This window comes from Prionailurus viverrinus, chromosome B1, assembly GCF_022837055.1.
Source record: "Prionailurus viverrinus isolate Anna chromosome B1, UM_Priviv_1.0, whole genome shotgun sequence".
In the NCBI taxonomy this organism is placed as follows: Eukaryota; Metazoa; Chordata; class Mammalia; order Carnivora; family Felidae; genus Prionailurus; species Prionailurus viverrinus.
This window is the reverse complement of record NC_062564.1, coordinates 46641351-46659703: the sequence shown is the minus strand read 5'-3', so window position 1 is coordinate 46659703 and position 18353 is coordinate 46641351. Positions and strand designations below refer to the sequence as shown.

Below are 18353 nucleotides of genomic sequence, written 5' to 3'. Positions count from 1 at the left end.
TACATCTATAGTATATATGAGCAACTCGATCTCATAACCAGTCTAGCAAATCCTGAGAGAGATGGCTGGAATTGGAGGATAGGAATACTTGGTAGATGCTATCAACAAATGGGTCCTCATTGGCATTTTCTCTGGGATATGAAGGAAAAGTGTCAGGTTGATGTTATCTAGAATTCAAAGGAGAAGAGGTTTGGGATCCTGTCTGGGAAGAGAGCTTGCCTATTAAAATGGATTTTTTTCTTTCTGGTCTGGTTTTCTTTTTCTTTTTCTTTTTCCTTTTTTTACATTTCTTAAAGGTTAATAAAAACTGCCTTCTCATTCTCTTTTGGAATATTAAGAAGAAGAACGCGAGCATTAGAATTCTAACTACTGTCTGATGGAAATAAACATTTAAGTATAAGGTTTATGTGTATATATACATAAATGTCTTTGACAAAGGTCAGAAGAGGTGAAATGTTAGGTCTCATGCAGCCATTTTCACCTATAACCCAGGTCTTGAATAAGATTAACTTCCCACAAAGCCTCAATCCATTATTCTTCCTAAAGAGGTCCCTTCCCCATCCAATTACTCCTTGCTGCCTATTGTTGAGAACATCTGTAGGCTTGTGGATTCCATACCTTGGGTCCCTGGCTAACCGGAATGACTGATCAGGAACCTGCTATCTGGCATGAAATCTAATTGTCTTTGATGGTCTGCTTTTCCAGATTTGTTTATAAACTGGAAAAATCTGCAAATTGCAGGCCATCTGTACATAACACTATGCTAATAGATGCAGGCATCCTGCAAATCCATAAGCTCATTAAGTCTAAGTAACTAGTTTCTTCACACACTCCTAACTGGGATTATCCATCTATACCAAATAAGGAGAAGCATGTGAAGAATTGTTTCTCTGAGGGGTGAATGCCTCCAATAACCTTCTGCACTGGTAAGCCTCTCTGTCAAAGAGATGACCTCTTAGCACGAGGTCATTTGACTTTAGTGATACAAATGTCCCTTAGCCTCAAGGTAGTCAATGTATTGATCCCATAATGCTAATTTGAAAATTTGTGTGGCTTTCGTTAAGCGCATAATTAGGGCCCTCCAGCACTGGCAAGCTCTTGCAAAATAATCTGACTCAATATTCATGCCCTTATGATACTGGTCAGACATTTCTCTGAGAAAGCCTTGAGAGTGGCCTCTGATGCATCTGAACCATAACATGTTAGAATGATGGGGGAGGCAGAGTTAATGAAATAAAATGAACTTGAGTGACGGAGATTGAACTCCTCTTTGTGGTAATGTGCACGAGGGGCCAGAAAGCTGGTGTGTATCTATGGAGAAGAGGGAGTGAGTCTAGTTCATGAATATATTTTGTTTGGCCCTCACAATATATTTTGAGACATCAGGTTAGAATCAAGAAATAATACATGAGTGAGGCACCTGGGTGGCTCAGTCAGTCGTGTGTCTGACTGCCGCTCAGGTCATGATCTCATGGTTCATGGGTTCGAGCCCCACGTCCCTGTCTGGGATTCTCTCTCTGCATCTCTCTCTACCCCTCTGCCCCTCTTTCAAAATAAATAAACTTTTTAAAAAATCTTAAAAAAAAAAAGAAAGAAAGAAGTAATACATTAAAATATACATCCCCATTTTCCCCTGAAAATTTGAAGCCCTGGTTACACTGGTTGCAACAGTCTGAACGTGACTGGTGGCTGCACCTTTGCTTGGGTCATGTAATCTACATTTTGTCATAAATGGCCACCACTTCCCCATACATCCTGACACTGAGACGGAATACTCCAGAAATTTGACCTCTACCGTGATACGTTAAAAGCAAGAGATTTTTTTTTTTAATTTTTCTCTTTAAAAAAATTTTTTTTAATGTTTATTTATTTCTGAGACAGAGAGAGACACAGCATGAGTGGGGGAGGGGCAGAGAGAGAGGGAGACACAGAATCAGAAGCAGGCTCCAGTCTCTGAGCTGTCAGCACAGAGCCCGATGCGGGGCTCGAACTCACAAACCGTGAGATCATGACCTGAACCAAAGTCGGTCGCTCAACCAACTGAGCCACCCAGGCACCCCTTAATTTTTTAATGTTTGTGCGTGTGTGTGTGTGTGTGTGTGTGTGTGTGTGAGAGAGAGAGAGAGAGAGAGAGAGAGAGAGAGAGGAGGGAGGGGCAGACAGAGAGGGAGACACAGCATGCGAAGCAGGCTCCAGGCTCTGAGATTTCAGCATAGAACCCAACGCGGGGCTCGAACCCATGAGCTCTGAGATCATGACCTGAGCCAAAGTTGGACGCTTAATTGACCGAACCACTCAGACACCCCAAAAGCAAGAGATTTTTAAGCAACAATGAGGTCATTGTCATTTTTACTGCACTCGTTTTATTATTATTATTATTTTTTTAATACCCATGTCTCTCCCTAAAGTGGGAAAACAAAAGGAGACAGAAAGAAATAACATTTTTTAAGACAAATGAGCATGAGCTCATCCCTTTGTGGAAATGAAGAACAGCCCCTTGTCTTTAATATGCAAGCAATGCACATGGATGTCTTGCACCCAGGGCCACTTCAGTAATTTATGTTCCCTCCTTGGCCCCTAGGAACATTTGAGTTTGCAACTTCTGGTGTAGGGAGTGCTTTTTCTATCTTATTTATTAAACTATTCTCCATTTAGGAGCACTTAGCTCATCAAAAATGTTTTAAAATTTCTTTAAGTGACAAAAGCATAAATCCAAAAGCAATTTGTCATTTTTATAAGCCCGGAAAACACCAAACTGATTTCCTCATAAAGATCCTGCCGTCCATTTAATGGATAAACTATTAGTTTACAGATAAAAAACGGGCCCACAGTTAGAAGTCTACTAATGCACTGCTTATTTATAAACATAATTGGATTGAGAGACCTCAGTCATGACACCATAAACACTAAGTACACCACAACGTGTATATGTAACTATGATCCCTAATTCATCCTTTGTCAGTGTTTTTCAAGCTATTACGTGGGGAGTCCCAGCAGCAGACCATTGTATACGTCCATAGTACATGTAGGTGAGTGGGTGGGTGGGTAGGGGGTCGATTGTACGGGGGGTTCAACTTATATGGTGGTACATTGAACATCTCTATAGGGCATGATTGTCATAGGGAAGGACATGAATGATCTCTCCTGGAGTTCTGCAAACAGTGGTCTGGGAATGGCCATGGTAAAACAGCTAAGGGTCCCTCACATCTGTGGCTCTTCATCAGTTATAAGAAATTTCCTTATCTATTTTTCATCTTGTGCTTTCATAGGAGCATTGAACTAAGGAAACATTCCAGGGTTAAATATAAATTTGAAAACCACTGTGCCACATGGTAATTAAATGAGACTTTTTTTAAGCTAACGTGATTTTTTTTCAGATCACTAAACAGCTTTTCGTTGAATGTGCCACAATTAACCACCAGGAAGAAAAGAGCGGTTACCTGTAGTGTTCTCCTAAAGCACCTGTAAACATACTACATTTTCTTCCAGTCATTTTTTTTAAGTATATGTATGTTTGTTTTATAACTTTGTATCAACACTAAACATCTAATTTTGACTCTTCATATATGAGGAGCTTTTTCTGTTTTCACTAGTTAAAATCATGACTTTTCATGTCTATGTAACATGAAATCATGTTTTTGAATCATAATTAATTTAAACAAAGTTCTATTTGATGTGTGGCTTTGGCACACGTTTTTCTTTTTTCCTCTTCCTTCCCTCTCCCCCTCCCTCCCTTTCTCCACCAAAAACAATTTATGGTGTTTAAATCCTTGTTTGTACAGAGAGGGAGGGAGGCAGACCATAAGAGACTCTAAAATACAGAGAACACACTGAGGGTAGATGGGAGGGGGGAAGAGCGGAGAATGGGTGATGGGTATTGAGGAGGGCACTTATTGGGATGAGCACTGGGTGTTGTATGTAAGCGATGAACCACAGGAATCTACCCCCAAAACCAAGAGCACACCTTACACACTGTATGTTACCAATTTGACGATTATATTAAAAAGAAAGAAAGAAAGAGAATTTACAGTAATGAGAAAAATAACTAAATCCTCATTTGTAGCCCCAATACTTTCTTAGTAAATTCCTGGGATCATAATAATGAGAACATATAAAGCATTACTATCTTTAAGATTATCAGATGGAGGGACGCCTGGGTGGCTCAGTTGGTTAAGCATCCAACTCTTGCTTTCAGCTCAGGTCATGATCTCGCGGCTTCGTGAGTTTGAGCCCTGTGTTGGGCTCATTGCTGACAGTAGGGAGCCTGCTTGAGGTTCTCTCTCTCCCTCTCTCTCTGCCCCTCCCCCACTCATACTATCTCTGTCTCTCCCCAAATAAATAAATAAACAAACTTAAAAAAAAAAAGACTATCAGATGGAGATAAATATTAGGAAGAAGATTGAAGTGGACAGGGCGAGCAGTAGAGAGGAGAGGGGGGTTGCTACAATAAAAAGGACTGTTAGGCAAGACCTGAGGAGGTAACTTTGCTCTGAGACCTGAATGGAAAGTGAAATTGAGCCATGGGGTGCCTGTGGGAAAGCCCTTCCAGGCAGAGGAATCCGCATGTGTTAAGGCCCTGAGTTGGGAACTTGCTTTGAGCATTCTAGGACATGAAGGATTTCAGTAGGGCTGGAGTAGAGTGAGCAGGGGCTACTTGGGGATTCTGAGGTGGAGAACTGATTGGGGGGCCAGACTGAGAAGGACTTTGTTAGCCTTGGTGTAAGGATTTGCGATTTTGTTCTAAGTGGGATGCAAGACCATTGAAAGATTTAGACCCAGAAAGTGACATGATCTGATCCCTTTGTGGACAATCAACTGTGGAGGCAAGTACGGAAGCAGCAGACAGCCCAGGTAGAGGCTGCTACTGAAAGGGGTTGCTAAGAAAGGGGATAATGGTAGAGAAGCAATAGCAGAAATGCCCCATTCTCTGTAAGGTGAGCAAAGATCAAACCACAAAAATAAAAACTATATGTATGTGTGTGTCTATGTATGTGTGTATAATTTTACTCTTTGGCATTTCGGTAGGAAAACTTCATTACATTGTCTAACTTTTCTATTAGTTGTGTAGGATAATTACTCAATTTCTAATTACCATGTATCTCTTTTTTCCTTTATCTTTATGCTGTATTACCAAGGATGCAAATACGGGAAAAAAAGGAAAAATACAGAAAAAAAAAAGGAAAAAAAATCCTTTTTACCAAAGAAAAAAAAAATGATCAATTTATGAGAGCTCGAGCTATTGAGATTAAGGTTCCTTGGGTCATATTTTTTCCTTTCTTCCAGACTTTTAGCAAATATTTTCCTAGTCTGTTGGCTATTTACTTTTGTGTATGGTTTATTTTTATATAAGTTTTCAATTTGAAGCCAAACCTCTACTTGGTTATGGTGGTTTTAATTTCCTCTGAGCTGAAATTCCTTCAGGAAGGCTTTCTTTGATGGGGTACCTGGGTGGCTCAGTCTGTTGTGCATCCAACTTCAGCTTAGGGCATAATCTCGGGATTCGTGAGTTCAAGCCCTGCATTGGGCTCTGTGCTGACAGCTCAGAGCCTAGAGCCTGCTTCGGATTCTGTGTCCCCCTCTCTCTCTGCCCATCCCCCACTTGTGCTCTGTCTCTCCCTCTCAAAAATAAATAAATGTTATTATTAAAAAAAAAAAAAGGGCTTTCTTTTATTTTCAGGTGCTAGGACTCTTTTGGTTTTGGTCTCCAGAGCCCTTTCTGGCTGTTAACTCTCTGGAAGTAATTTGCTTATGGGTCAGATTTGCCCAACATACTGACCAGCTATTTGTGGGGATCTCTGGTAAATGAAGACGTGGGTGGGGACATGAGGGAGCAGCTTTGTAGGTACCACAAATAGCAAGAGTAAGGCAATTAGCAATCAGAAAACCAGGCAGTTTACACTCAGAGTTTCTGAACTAGGACAGTAGAGTGGAACAGAAGCTCCCAGACCTAATTTAAGCAGACCAGTTTGTTCTTTCCAGTGTCATAGCCATGATGGTGATTGTAAAAGTCCATTCCTCTTGGCCTTACAGTAAGCATTTCATCCCAGATATTGGTGACAGTGTTACTCCCAGCTCTTGTTTTCTGGTGGCGATGTAGATTGACTTCTTTATTTCCATCTTACCCATTAACCATAAGATCCATGTAAGAAGAGGCAATGAGGGTTTTGTTGATCTCATTTTACCCAATTCTCAAGACCACCTCTGACATTCAGTGCGTGTTTGAATATTCATCAGATAAATAAATGAATGACTGCAAAATATGAGTGTCAGTGGGTAATGGAGGGCATTTTGCCACAGACTGGTGGCCAGGTGTGTTTTAAAATCCATTCCACTGTCCTGCTTTGTCACACTGAGCAGTGCTTTTGGGCTTGGGGTCATTATTAGCACCTTCCCATCCAGGCTGGAACATGGCTGAGCCCTCCAGGAACTCCTGGGGGTGGTGATCAGGCTTTCTTCTTTACTTCATGGTTGGCCCTGCACCACATTCCTTTTTCATCCCCTCTTGATAGTAAAAGCTGTTCTGAGACTTCTTTTGGCTGTTGTGTGCCATTTTATTTTCTAAAATTGACCTCTTCGAGGGTAGCTTTTGGATGGTGATGATTTTAGGTATTTTAAACTCTCATTAATGGAGCGGTACTTGGGGTAAATTTCATTATAAAGATCATAATAGGTTTTCTTCTTTCTTTTTAATGTTTACTTATTTTTGAGAGAGAGACAGAGACAGAGCATGAATGGGGGAGGGGCAGAGAGAGAGGGAGACACAGAATCCAAAGCAGGCTCCAGGCTCCAAGCTGTCAGCATAGAGCCCAGTGCGGGGCTCCAACTCATGAACCGCTAGATCATGACCTGAGCCAAAGTCAGAAGCTTAACTGACTGAGCCACCCAGGCGCCCCATAATAGGTTTTCTTATCACAGGTAAATCCCTTTTTATTAGAGACTGATAAACAATTTGTTCTACAAATTGTTCTACAAATTGTTCTACAACTGTTGCCCATTGTTTATTGGTAAATTAGAATTCTTTGGATTTAAACAGGAATGAGGTATCTTTATTTTTTTTAATATTCATTTTTGAGAGCAAGGGAACGTGAGCGGGGGTGGAGCAGAGAGAGAGGGGACAGAGGATCTGAAGCAGGCTCTGTGCCGACACCAGAGTGCCTGATGTGGGGCTCAAACCCTCAAACAGTGAGTGAGATCATTACCTGAGTCAAAGTCGGACGCTCAACTGACTGAGCCTCCCAGACACCCAGGAATGAGGCATCTTACACTAAAACCAACTTTCAGTTATCTTCACCAGTGGTGGGCAGGGTATGATGCAAAATCTCCCAGTGCATATGCTTCCTTCTGTGTGATGTCTCTTTGGTGTAGCCACCGCTCTTGCTTTCTGGGTTAAATTATGGTTATAATGCATCTGTTCAATGTCTGTGTATATACCACATGCTGGTAGCTGGAGCTAAATGTTTATTGTCAAATGAGATACATGTAGTGCTACCAAGATGACACTAGGAAGTGGAGATGTTTGGATGTGGAAGCAGAGGACAGAATGAGGAAGGAAGGCGGTTTGTTCTGGGTGAAACTGGCTTGCCTGATAAAATAGGGGCACTAAGTGTGGAACACCCCAGCTGGGCGAGGATGAGGGGCTAGAGGAGCAGTAGGTTCCATCTGTGTCTTCTCTAGGTGCTGAAGGAAAGTGAAGGGGTAGTATGACTGCCTCAATTAAATGTCGATGCAGAAAAAGCAAGTCCTTAAAAGTGCGGATTTGACCCGATAGGATCAGCCCACCTGCCTTTCTCCGTCCAATTTTTCCTAGTCGCCATTGCATTCTCATCATTTGACCTGGAAATAGCTCTCCTCCTGCCTCTACCCTGAGCCTCATGGACAAATAACCTGTCAACCATGCTTACCATGGCAGTTCTATTAATTTCACTGTTAGCCATAAGTCTAGCCTCTGAATGAACACAAAAAGGACTAGAATGGGCTGAATATGATAATTAAAGTCAAGTGATTTCGACTCATTAGATTATGGTTAATACTATAATTATCAAATATCTATAGTGTATATCTTCCTGGCCTTCATCATATCCGTTATAGGACTGCTAATATACCGTCCCCACCTAATATCATCCCTTCTGTGCCTAGAAGGGAAGATAATATCATCTAGGCATAGAAGGGATGATATTATCTCTATCATAATAACTGTAGTAATGTTAAATAATCACTTTATACTAGTTAGTATAACGCCAAGGGTAGGATAGAAGTGGAACTAGAAAGAGGAAAACAGGTTATCCAGGAGTGATCTAGAGAAAATAAATCAAGATGGAAGTAGCTTGTGCCCAGAGGGTATTAAAAGTCCTCTCCTCCAGAAGAGAGGCTGGTCATCAAATGTGCCAGGCATCTAACCCACTGTCTGTTGCATCATTGAAAGAGTAACGCAATTGATCACCAAAGATATGTATCTCCAAAACTAGAGAACACTGAGATTTGAATTTAATTGCCTGTGATTGCCCAAATGTGTATTACATTGGCCTTTTATACATTATCACACCTTTCTTAAAATTTGTTCAAATGCAAACATGGACATGAAACCTTGTCTGACAGCATAATATCCTCTCAGCACAAAGTACAAGTTCTGCATGGATGTGTTGATTTTGTGAGCTACATTTTGGGCTTGTTATAGACACGTAGTCATTACCATCAGAGTTTGCACTAAGATGAAATATAATGAAATGACCTAATTGTAGTCACCTCTTTTCTCTCTTCCACCGCGTTTCTTAAAAATGGGTCAAAGTCAGTAGGTATTTATGTTCCTTTCCTGCCTCCAGTTTATTAACTTGAGTGTTCATTTCCTGAATATACCAAATTTGCTAAATAAAAGGGATGGGAAATGGAATAAAGAGAAATAAAAAAGCACTGCTGTGGCTCTAGAGGTTAGGAACGTCTGTCTCCCTCCCATACGCAGGAACTACCCACCTTCCAATTCCAGAAAAGAGGTTTGTTGTTTTTTTTGCTTGTTTTGTTTACAAATGACTGGTAAAGTGAACATTCATTTCTTCTTATAGGTGGAATGGTTGAAAAATGAGGAGCCCATTGACTCTGAGCAAGATGAAAACATTGATACCAGGGCTGACCACAACCTCATCATCCGGCAGGCGCGCCTCTCCGACTCCGGCAATTACACCTGCATGGCAGCCAACATCGTGGCCAAGAGGAGGAGCCTGTCAGCCACGGTGGTGGTTTATGGTAAGACCAGCCCAAACGCCAGGAATGGATAGGGAGGACGGAAAGCAAAGTAGAGGGATTTCAGTGTGTAGAGCTGAAAGGACTTCAGGGGTCATCCACTACTGTGCTCTCTCCTGCCTCTCCCATTTGGTAGGTGAGAACACGTCCCTATTGCTAGTACTGTGTTTGCTCTCACCTCCAGTATGGGGCGTCCACGAGATAGTGACATTCCCGATCCCTCCGACAGTGACATTTCCGATCCCTGTCTTTTAAAACTAATCTTAAAAGTTTCTTTTCTCCCACTGTGTTTATATTTGAAAAGAATTGAGGTGGGCAACTTCTGCTTCCCAGCCCTCCCAAACCCAGCATCCACCCCCAGCCTCCCCAGACCTGCTGTGGGCAGTTTTCTCTCCTGGCATAGGAAATGCCTCAAAAGCACACATCACTATTTGCTGAATGTCTCAGGTATTACATTAAAAAACAAAACAAAACAAAACAAAACTTCCCGGCTATTTAAGTAAAGTCATTCCCCTCCACAGTCGAAGAGTCCTGGGATTGGGTTTTGAAGCATTTTAAGTAATAGAAATTCAAATGCTGATATTTTCTGCCTGTACTCTAGATTTTCAAGTGCTTTAGAGATAGGTTGATGAATTCATCCTATTTTTCCTAATTCCCGACAAAGAAAATCCTGTGTCCCTCTTGTGTCAGATGAGTAGACTGAGGGACAGAGATGAGGTAAGCCCCACTGTTGTCCCATGATCGAGTGGCCAGTGTGGGTCTGCAGGGTCTCTTGGTCCCTGGATGCCAAACTCACAACACCTTGGCACAGTGGCTAGCACATAGTAGGCAATCAGTAAAAACCTCTCTCCTTTTTTTCTCCCCTCCCCATTTTTCTCTCTCAGTGAATGGAGGCTGGTCTTCCTGGACAGAGTGGTCAGCCTGCAATGTTCGCTGTGGTAGAGGATGGCAGAAACGTTCCCGGACCTGCACCAACCCAGCTCCTCTCAATGGTGGGGCCTTTTGTGAGGGAATGTCAGTGCAGAAAATAACGTGCACTTCTCTTTGTCCTGGTGAGATATGTGTAGATTCCCTTTTCCCTTCTCATCCACCAACACGATTAAGCTGGTGTGAAGCACTGAATATAACCTTCCTTCCCAAAGTTATCCTCTCCCACGTTCTCAGAATGCAGCCTTTGTCCAAAGTGCTAATGTGGAACTCACTATAATAGCAAGAACGTGGGTGAAATACCTCCACTGGGGGACATATATATAGATGATCCTGGACACTCACCATCAGTAAGCCATCATGCTCTGAAGTGTCTCTTTACTAGCCGTGTTTGGTGGGGCTGAGCCATCTGCTTCTCTCCTTGGGTTCTCCCCTCTGATGGCACAATAACTAGCAGGGATTGAGTTGTCTGTGAGCACAAAGCAGGTAGCAGACATCTGACCCTTTATCATCAATTACCAATCAACTCACCTTATCAGCTTTGTATTTGTTGACAGTAAAACCAGCAGAGATTGTACAGTATCACAGAGTTGCTATTTTGCATTTGGCCTATGTTCGCCTTCCTTTCTGAATAGACACTTCCTTTACCAAATATGGCTTTTATAAGCTCTTTTGTTCATCTCTTCCTGGCTCTAGCCCAATTTATACAATGAGGAGTAGATGAGATGGAGATGACTTTCTTTATGGAAAGCATGTCCTCCCACTGAGAAACAAATTGATCCTAGGCCTCCCGTGCATTATAAAACATTAACTCCAAGGATGCTAGGCTAGAGCCTCGGGTCTTTAAAATTTCAGATCTACTTCCACTGAAAGCTAAGCTGAGGCTCTCACCAACAGCTTATTCCTGGAGTTTCCTTCCAAACTCCTATTCAGTCAACATTTATTGAGTGCTTACTACGTGCCAGGTACTGTGCAAGCTACTTTTATAAATGCAATGTCATTTAACTCTGTGTTGTGAGTTTTCTTATCCCCCAGTTGACAGAAATAGTAAAGTAAGTCAAAGGGATTGCTGAGGAGCCAATAAGTGAACACACTCAAGACAAGTTCTTGGACATTTTGCTTTCAAGTTCAGTATTTTTTTTTTTTTTTTTGTTACCCTTTTCTTGACTAATTGCTCTCGATTAAAAATTGCACGATCTTAACCCACATAAGCATGGTTGGACTATTCCTAGGAGGTAAAGGGACAATTGCCTCAAACAGCTGCCATTATCTCTAGGGTCAATTTTTAGTGGAATTAAAATTAGTTTGTTCGTTTCTACATACAGCAGCAATCCATGACCCATGAAATTCTATTTATGTTAAGTCCTGGTATCTTGGGGCTTTGACTGACCTGTTTTACTTTAATACTGTCAAAATACATATAGGTTTAACTTTTTATTGTTTAGGGCTTTTAGGGCTTAAAGATAGTTCCTACTACTGTCTAGTTCTAAACTGTCAACCCACAAGGAAGCGGCGATTACTAGTGGTTACTGCACACACTTTATCCGTCCATCTAAGACACAGCTGGGCATGAAAGACTGAGAATGGAATGGGTAATGACATTATTAGCCAATCCAAGAGCACTGATAATGCGAATGCTTGCCTAAATTCAGTAACTGGTCTCCTGAAATAGCAAGAGAATTACACCACCGCTTTTGTTAGCCTCCGTCTTTAGGAAGGAAATCAAGGAGAGAAGATAAGCAGAATTATTTTGTTTTTTATGGTGGTGGTGATTTCTTTAAAATCCAGCTTTAAGGACAACAGCAGTCCTGGGGTGAGTCTCCTGACAGCTGCCCGATTCATTCTAACAAGGCTTCCATTTGTTTCTCTTAAAGTGGATGGGAGCTGGGAAGTATGGAGTGAATGGTCAGTCTGCAGCCCAGAGTGCGAGCATTTGCGGATCCGGGAGTGCACGGCACCACCCCCAAGAAACGGGGGCAAATTCTGTGAAGGGCTCAGCCAGGAATCTGAAAACTGCACAGATGGTCTCTGCATTCTAGGTAACACCTTCTGCTTCACATCTTCAATGTTTGTCCACAATATGAAAGGAAACATGGTGACCATTCATTTGCTTAAATATGTTAGCAGAAAGCAAAGTCATTTGCCAAGAGCAAAAAGGAAATGAGTGAAAAGAGTAGAAACGTAGACAAATACATTTGTAGTAGAGATGGGGTCATTTTAAATATTTTCTCACTGGAACTTCCATAAGCAAGTGTACTTATTAATTGAACCAGTAACGTTTTTAGAGAACTCATTTAAGAAAATGTTTAAAATTACCTTTTAGATTAGCAATTCTTTTAGTACCCACCATTTTTAAGTTTGATGAAATTCTGTTACTGGTCACCATATGCTTTTATTTCTTCCAAGAGTTTCACCGCACCATAAAGCATTTATAATATATATATGCATATATGTAAAGGGGTGTGTGTATGTTTGTGTGTGTATATGTATAATTTTAATAATCTCCAGAGACCATGGTTCTATGGCCCAGGACGGACATGTGTTGTGACTGTTACCTTACAAATGGAGGGGGAAAAAATGACACTTGCAAAGATGGGTGACTTTGCATCAAAATAGAATGTTGGGTTCAAAACTCCCAAGCTTTGCTTGGTTCCTGAGGTTATACTATTACCGTCTGCGAGTGACAGTCTGCCTGAGTAAGACAGTATGGGAAGATCGAGTCATCACATAGACAGGTTTTAATTTGGTGCTGTCCCTTACTAGCTTTGTGACTTGAACAAATCACCTAACTACTTAACTCCTTTATGTGAGTACTGAAAACTTGATTACTGTCAAGGCTCAATGAGAAAAGAATATACATGAATATTTCATGGCACAGAGTAGGTGCTCAGTAAATATTAATCCCTTTTTCACTTGCCTACTCAGATGAGCTACTTGGTTTCGCTGAGGCCCTTAAAAAACAAGAGATTCAGGACACGTGTTCTCTGGAACTAAATAGCTGTCTTGGAAAATAGCTGGCAAAAAATAATATAGCTCAGTAGTTTGTCATCTTTTCAGGAATATGTGTTGCTTTTTATTTGGAAACATGACAGTATGAAGGGATTATCTAAGTTGGATTTATTTTTCTGCATCAATATGACTGGATAGCCTTGAAAGCCAGAATATTCAAACATGCTAACTGTTGTGTTTTCACAATAAATCTAGATGGCTAAAACATTAGTTAAAAGGATAATACATTGAAGTGACCACTTACTGATAGCCCATAGTGCCTTCATTTTCTCAGTGCAAGTGCTGGGGACCCTAAATGTGTCAGATATACCGCAGAGACTGTGACAGAAGACAACCTCGCCACCAGTTTCTGTGATGGCAGGGCCATGCTCTCTAATATTCCAACCATCTGCTTTCCTCAGAAGGCCATCTCTCTTCCAAAATGTAAGGAAACTTAACACAAACAATAGCATGAAGTTTAAGGAAATGTGTTTTTGACTACCACATTTTTTCTGAAACACTTTTGAGGTGTGACTTTTTTTTTTAAACACGGAGCCATATATTTTGATACAATGAGGCCTGCAAATCTTGCCTGTGTTCTAAGAAACCATCAACAATATAACTATTTGGCTACTGGCTGAATTTTAGATGATCATGATAATAATCTTCTTTATTCATCATCATTTGGATTAACACCTGGGGAAAATCTGAGGCTATCAGGCTTCAACCATAGTTGACTAAAACTTAAGTCTTAGAGGTACTAATGGAAGAACACAGACGATGGTTAGCCCTTAAGGTAAGAAAGAATGATCAAATATGTGAATGCTACTTATTCCCACTTGTACTGTGGTACCCAGGCATTTGTCACTGGAGTAAGAGTTCTGTTCAGGGCCAAAAGGAGTTCCCAGCACTGAAAGTGTACTAGGTCAGCCTAGATCTCAAGTCTAAAATTGGAGAGCTGTTTTAAGGTTTATATATACATAAGGTGTGTGTATATGTGTGTGTGTGTGTGTATATATATATATATATATATATATGTATGATATATATATATATTTTATATATATATATGTATATACTTGTACAGAAGTATACTTATATCTATCTATCTATCTATCTATCTATGATATATATTATTTATAAGGAAATGACTCATGTGATTATGAAAGCTGGCAAGTCCAAAATCTTTAGGGCCCAAGTGTCTATTCAAAGACTGTTTGGCAGGAGAATTCTCTTACTCAGGGGACGGTTATGCCTGAAACGGCTTGGACGAGGCCCACCCACATCATGGGGGACGCTCTGCTTTTCTCCGTCTGCCAGTATAAACGTTGGTTTCATCTGAAAACACTCTCACAGAATGATTTTCAACCAAATATTTGGGTAGCTGATGACCTAGTCGAGTTGACACATAGGCATATGTGCTTGTGAAGTTCCAAAGCTTAGCTCTTTCCTTAGAGCCAGCCATGGCCATAGTTCCGGCAGTTGTTCTAGGCAGTTTGTTAGTAAACTGAACGGACCTCTCTGTGGATCTTGGCCATGTATGGTTTTAGTCACACGTGTGTAATTCAGTGGCTGTTCGGTATCCATTTTTCTGTAGTGGAAATAAAATAGAGGACAAGGAGGTTTGGACTATGTGTGGCACTGGAGCCAAGATCTCTGTTAAATCCCTCCATGAATTTAAAATGCTGTGTGAGCCTTTCCTCTCTCTCTCCATTCCTCTATTTCCTTTCCTCCTGAAGCATGGTTTTTCTAGCATCCTTTGCTTCCCTAGTACGCATATTGAGATGTCTGTCAGATATGATCAGAGACCCTTGATGGCAACAGTGACTCAGCTTTTTGAGGGAAAAAGAGTGAAGCCTATGAAACCATGGAGGTGTATGAGGTCTGTTTTAACATCAGTGGGAAAGGGATGTGTTTGTAAGAGCCCAACAGCAGAACATGTTCTGCCCTTTTAGACAGAGAACGGCTACCAATACCAACAGAAATGAATTACATTTTACCATCTCTGCAGGAAGTGACGAACCGCAGCCTGGTTAAATAGTGCCAACATCACTGCACTTGTCACTGGTACTCCGCCAAAGTGCTCTTGCTAAAACTAGCTGCATCAGGATAGTGCTCCAATGAAGGCTGGGTTTGATTAAAATAGCAGTGGGTGACAGCTTTATGGGAGCAAGAGCTTTGTGAAGGATCTAGGTCATGTTATAATTTGGGAATTTCCATCCTAATTTTTTTCCTTTTGTGCCAAACATGACCCTGAAGCAGTTCCTCAATTCCTAACTTCTTTTGGTGGTTTAACAATGACATTGCTTGACTCTCGGATGACCTACAATTCTTAGATTTTATTTAGCTTTGAACAGAATAGCTGGATTTCCTTGGTTGTCCCCGAGGGTTGCATTTCTCCTAGAAATGCAGCCGCCAGCTCTGAATGATCGCTTTAATATTTGGGTGTGATTGTTGCTTGGTCAGTTGTGACTGGAGCACAGAACCTCAGTGTTCTGCTATCACAGATGGCCACACCTAAATGCTCTCCCCAAGAAAATAAATGCCCCAAGACTAGTGAAAATAAGATTCGGCAGTCTTTGCCAATAGCAGTCCAAGGATCGAAATTACAAGCTAAACTACACATCCAACGCTTTTATGCCAGAACATTTATCTTCCAGAAAGATAATTATGTGGTATGATTGTCAAGAAACTTTTCTAAGCTTAAAAACCAGAGTCAGGTAGTTTTCTGACCACTGCCCTTTCTACTTGCTGTGAACCTAGTGGCTTCTATCCTCTGAGGATCACAGCCAGGGGTCAATAGCAGGTGCATGCCTCATTGACAAGAACAGAAGGGTGAAATTGGTGGGTGTTCAGCCTGAAGCTGAGGAATAAGAGAAGGCCGCTCCCTCTCCCTTTATTCTAGCAGATATAAAACTAAGGGCTGCAGTTTGAGAAGATTAAATCAGTCTGCTTCAGAGGGGATTAGTTACCTAGATGTGTCATGAGACTGAAGCCAGAGAAATGCCACAGGGGTCTGAAGGAGAGAGGAAATCTTTGAGGCTGAGCTACCTGATAGCTAATCCATCCTTCTTGTCAAGATGTAATATAGGTCAGTTCAACATCCACAGTTCAACAACCAAAATATCAGTTGAATGCTGGTTTGTTCTCATTTCTGATGGGTACATTGATAAGAGAAGGCTGAATAGGCAGTTGGGAAACTAAATCAAGGGTAAAGACATCTATACAATAGCAGGTTCCAATCAACATCCCCAGGCTACATCTAATAATCTAACCACATTGTCTATTGAATGATCTACTTAAATGACCTAAAGGAAACACCTGAAAAGGAGCGCCTGTAATCACATCAAAGTAAAGGTTGCCTTGGTAAGCATTTTCTCTTGGACACTCTAAGCTTCATTGTTATCCATTACAGTGATTACCTGGGTCCCTTCCCTGTCTTTCCTGGGGCACCGAAGAAGACAATTTTCATTCTGGTTTAGCTCAGTGCATCTATTGCAACCCTTTCTGCTGGTGGTTTACAGGATGCCTACTTCTTGTACATAGGGTTATAAAGGGCAAGTTTCCGTTTACCAAAGCAAAATCCGTCCTTTCCTTTCTCTGGGTAAAGGAGTCAGGAATACCTGCTTGACTCATTCTTAAATGTTTTGTTGGGTAAGTTCATATTTCAGAGCCAGCTGTACAGCACAATTGCTTAATTATAGCATAAACTCTGCATAGCAAAATGAAAATGGCAACAGCAGGATAGCATGCTAGTGCAAAGCATTCTTAAGTTGTCATGCAGTTCACTACTGCTTGCTAATCCTCCCAAGTAGTTTTAATATTAAAAACCCATTTCCATTCCATTAATAGTACATAGTAGGTGCTCCTTTTTCCACAAAGATTTTTCCTAGAAATACCCAACAGCCGCCTTTCTGAGTAACAGTTGATCAATTCAGAGTCGCCATCATGGACACTGCATGGCAGAAATGGATATAATATTGCAGACCCACAGGAGTAATAAGAATGTAGATTTGGACACATATGGTATCATTAGCAGCTCAGCAACAATCTCTCCCCCATGCTCCAATAAACACTTTCCCATTATGGGACCCAATCACAAAGCCTGTGAGTCACAAGCTTTAATGAGACAGAGTGGAGTGGCTCATGACTAAAGTTTCCATTGTGCTTAATTAAAAAAGAAAATAAAGCAGAGATATCGCAATACTTATGTGTTTAAATGAAAGCATTTTTTTTTTTAGTTGTACAAGGCTAAAACTGTCATTTTTTCTGTGCCATGCCCTGAGTGGAATGGAGCATAAAGGGGATAAAGAATAAACCATATTCAACAAATTACCACAAAATCTCTCCCCTTTGTCATCCACCCACTGTAGACTTCTCTACTTGTAGCCTTGTTAATAAAAAAGATAAAGACATCGGATCGTTTTTTGAACATAATCCTCCTTCCAAGTAAGGACTGGCTTTCATCCACTGGCCTGTGACAGATGTGTATTTCATAAGTTATTGAAAATCTATGGCCCTCCTTATCAACCAGCTCTGAAATACTTAAGATGCCTTTTCCTATCCAGGAAATTCCGTCACCACTTTCTCTTTACTTCCTCATAGACCCGGGTGCTCTACCTACACTGTCATGACAGACAAATCTAGGGAAGAATTTCTCTCTCAGCTCATTGAAATCAAGGCAATTATTGTGCCCATCTCTCTCTTCCTTCCACTGTTTCCTATTCCTATCCACTCCCTGCCCACATATTTCAATATGTCCTTTTATACTAGGCTTACGTTCTTTTGGTGGAATTGGACAGAATGTGCTAAGTCGTGCTTCAGAAACATGATCTCTGGAAGACTGTTTATCTCAGGCACATCTTGTTAACTTTGTTCATTTTATGAGCAGAATTGAAATAAAACACCTCCACTGTAAATAGGAAGGACTTTAAAATTAAATTTGGGCAGCTGGAGAGCAGGATACATTACCTCCTGATCATATTACTTAGATTGGAAAAAACAAAAACCCAAGAAAAGTAAACAGACAAATAAGAACAGATCCCCATGACAATGTGAACTCAAGACAGCCCATTAGAAAGCTTAAAAGCATTTCTTAAGGAAGTGAAATGTCAGCTGTAGAACCAGAGCGTTGATGGGAACACATGTCTATTACAAAGAAGAGAGAAATATTTTGTAGATGCTGTACCCAGGAAGCACAGGGA

General features: G+C 41.0%; 1 protein-coding gene across 13 annotated transcripts in view; it reads left to right on the top strand.

Annotated features, from left to right (window-relative positions):
• Positions 1-18353, top strand: part of UNC5D (unc-5 netrin receptor D) — a 554486-nt gene that overhangs the window by 436304 nt on the left and 99829 nt on the right. For 10 of the 13 annotated variants that reach the window (XM_047857027.1, XM_047857028.1, XM_047857029.1 and 7 more), the window contains 3 exons: positions 9057-9237; positions 10119-10286; positions 12036-12200. In XM_047857027.1, the coding sequence (XP_047712983.1) occupies positions 9057-9237; positions 10119-10286; positions 12036-12200 (514 nt within the window). The remainder of the gene's footprint in view (positions 1-9056; positions 9238-10118; positions 10287-12035; positions 12201-18353) is intronic. The other 3 variants (XM_047857031.1, XM_047857032.1, XM_047857030.1) reach the window with 1 other exon arrangement.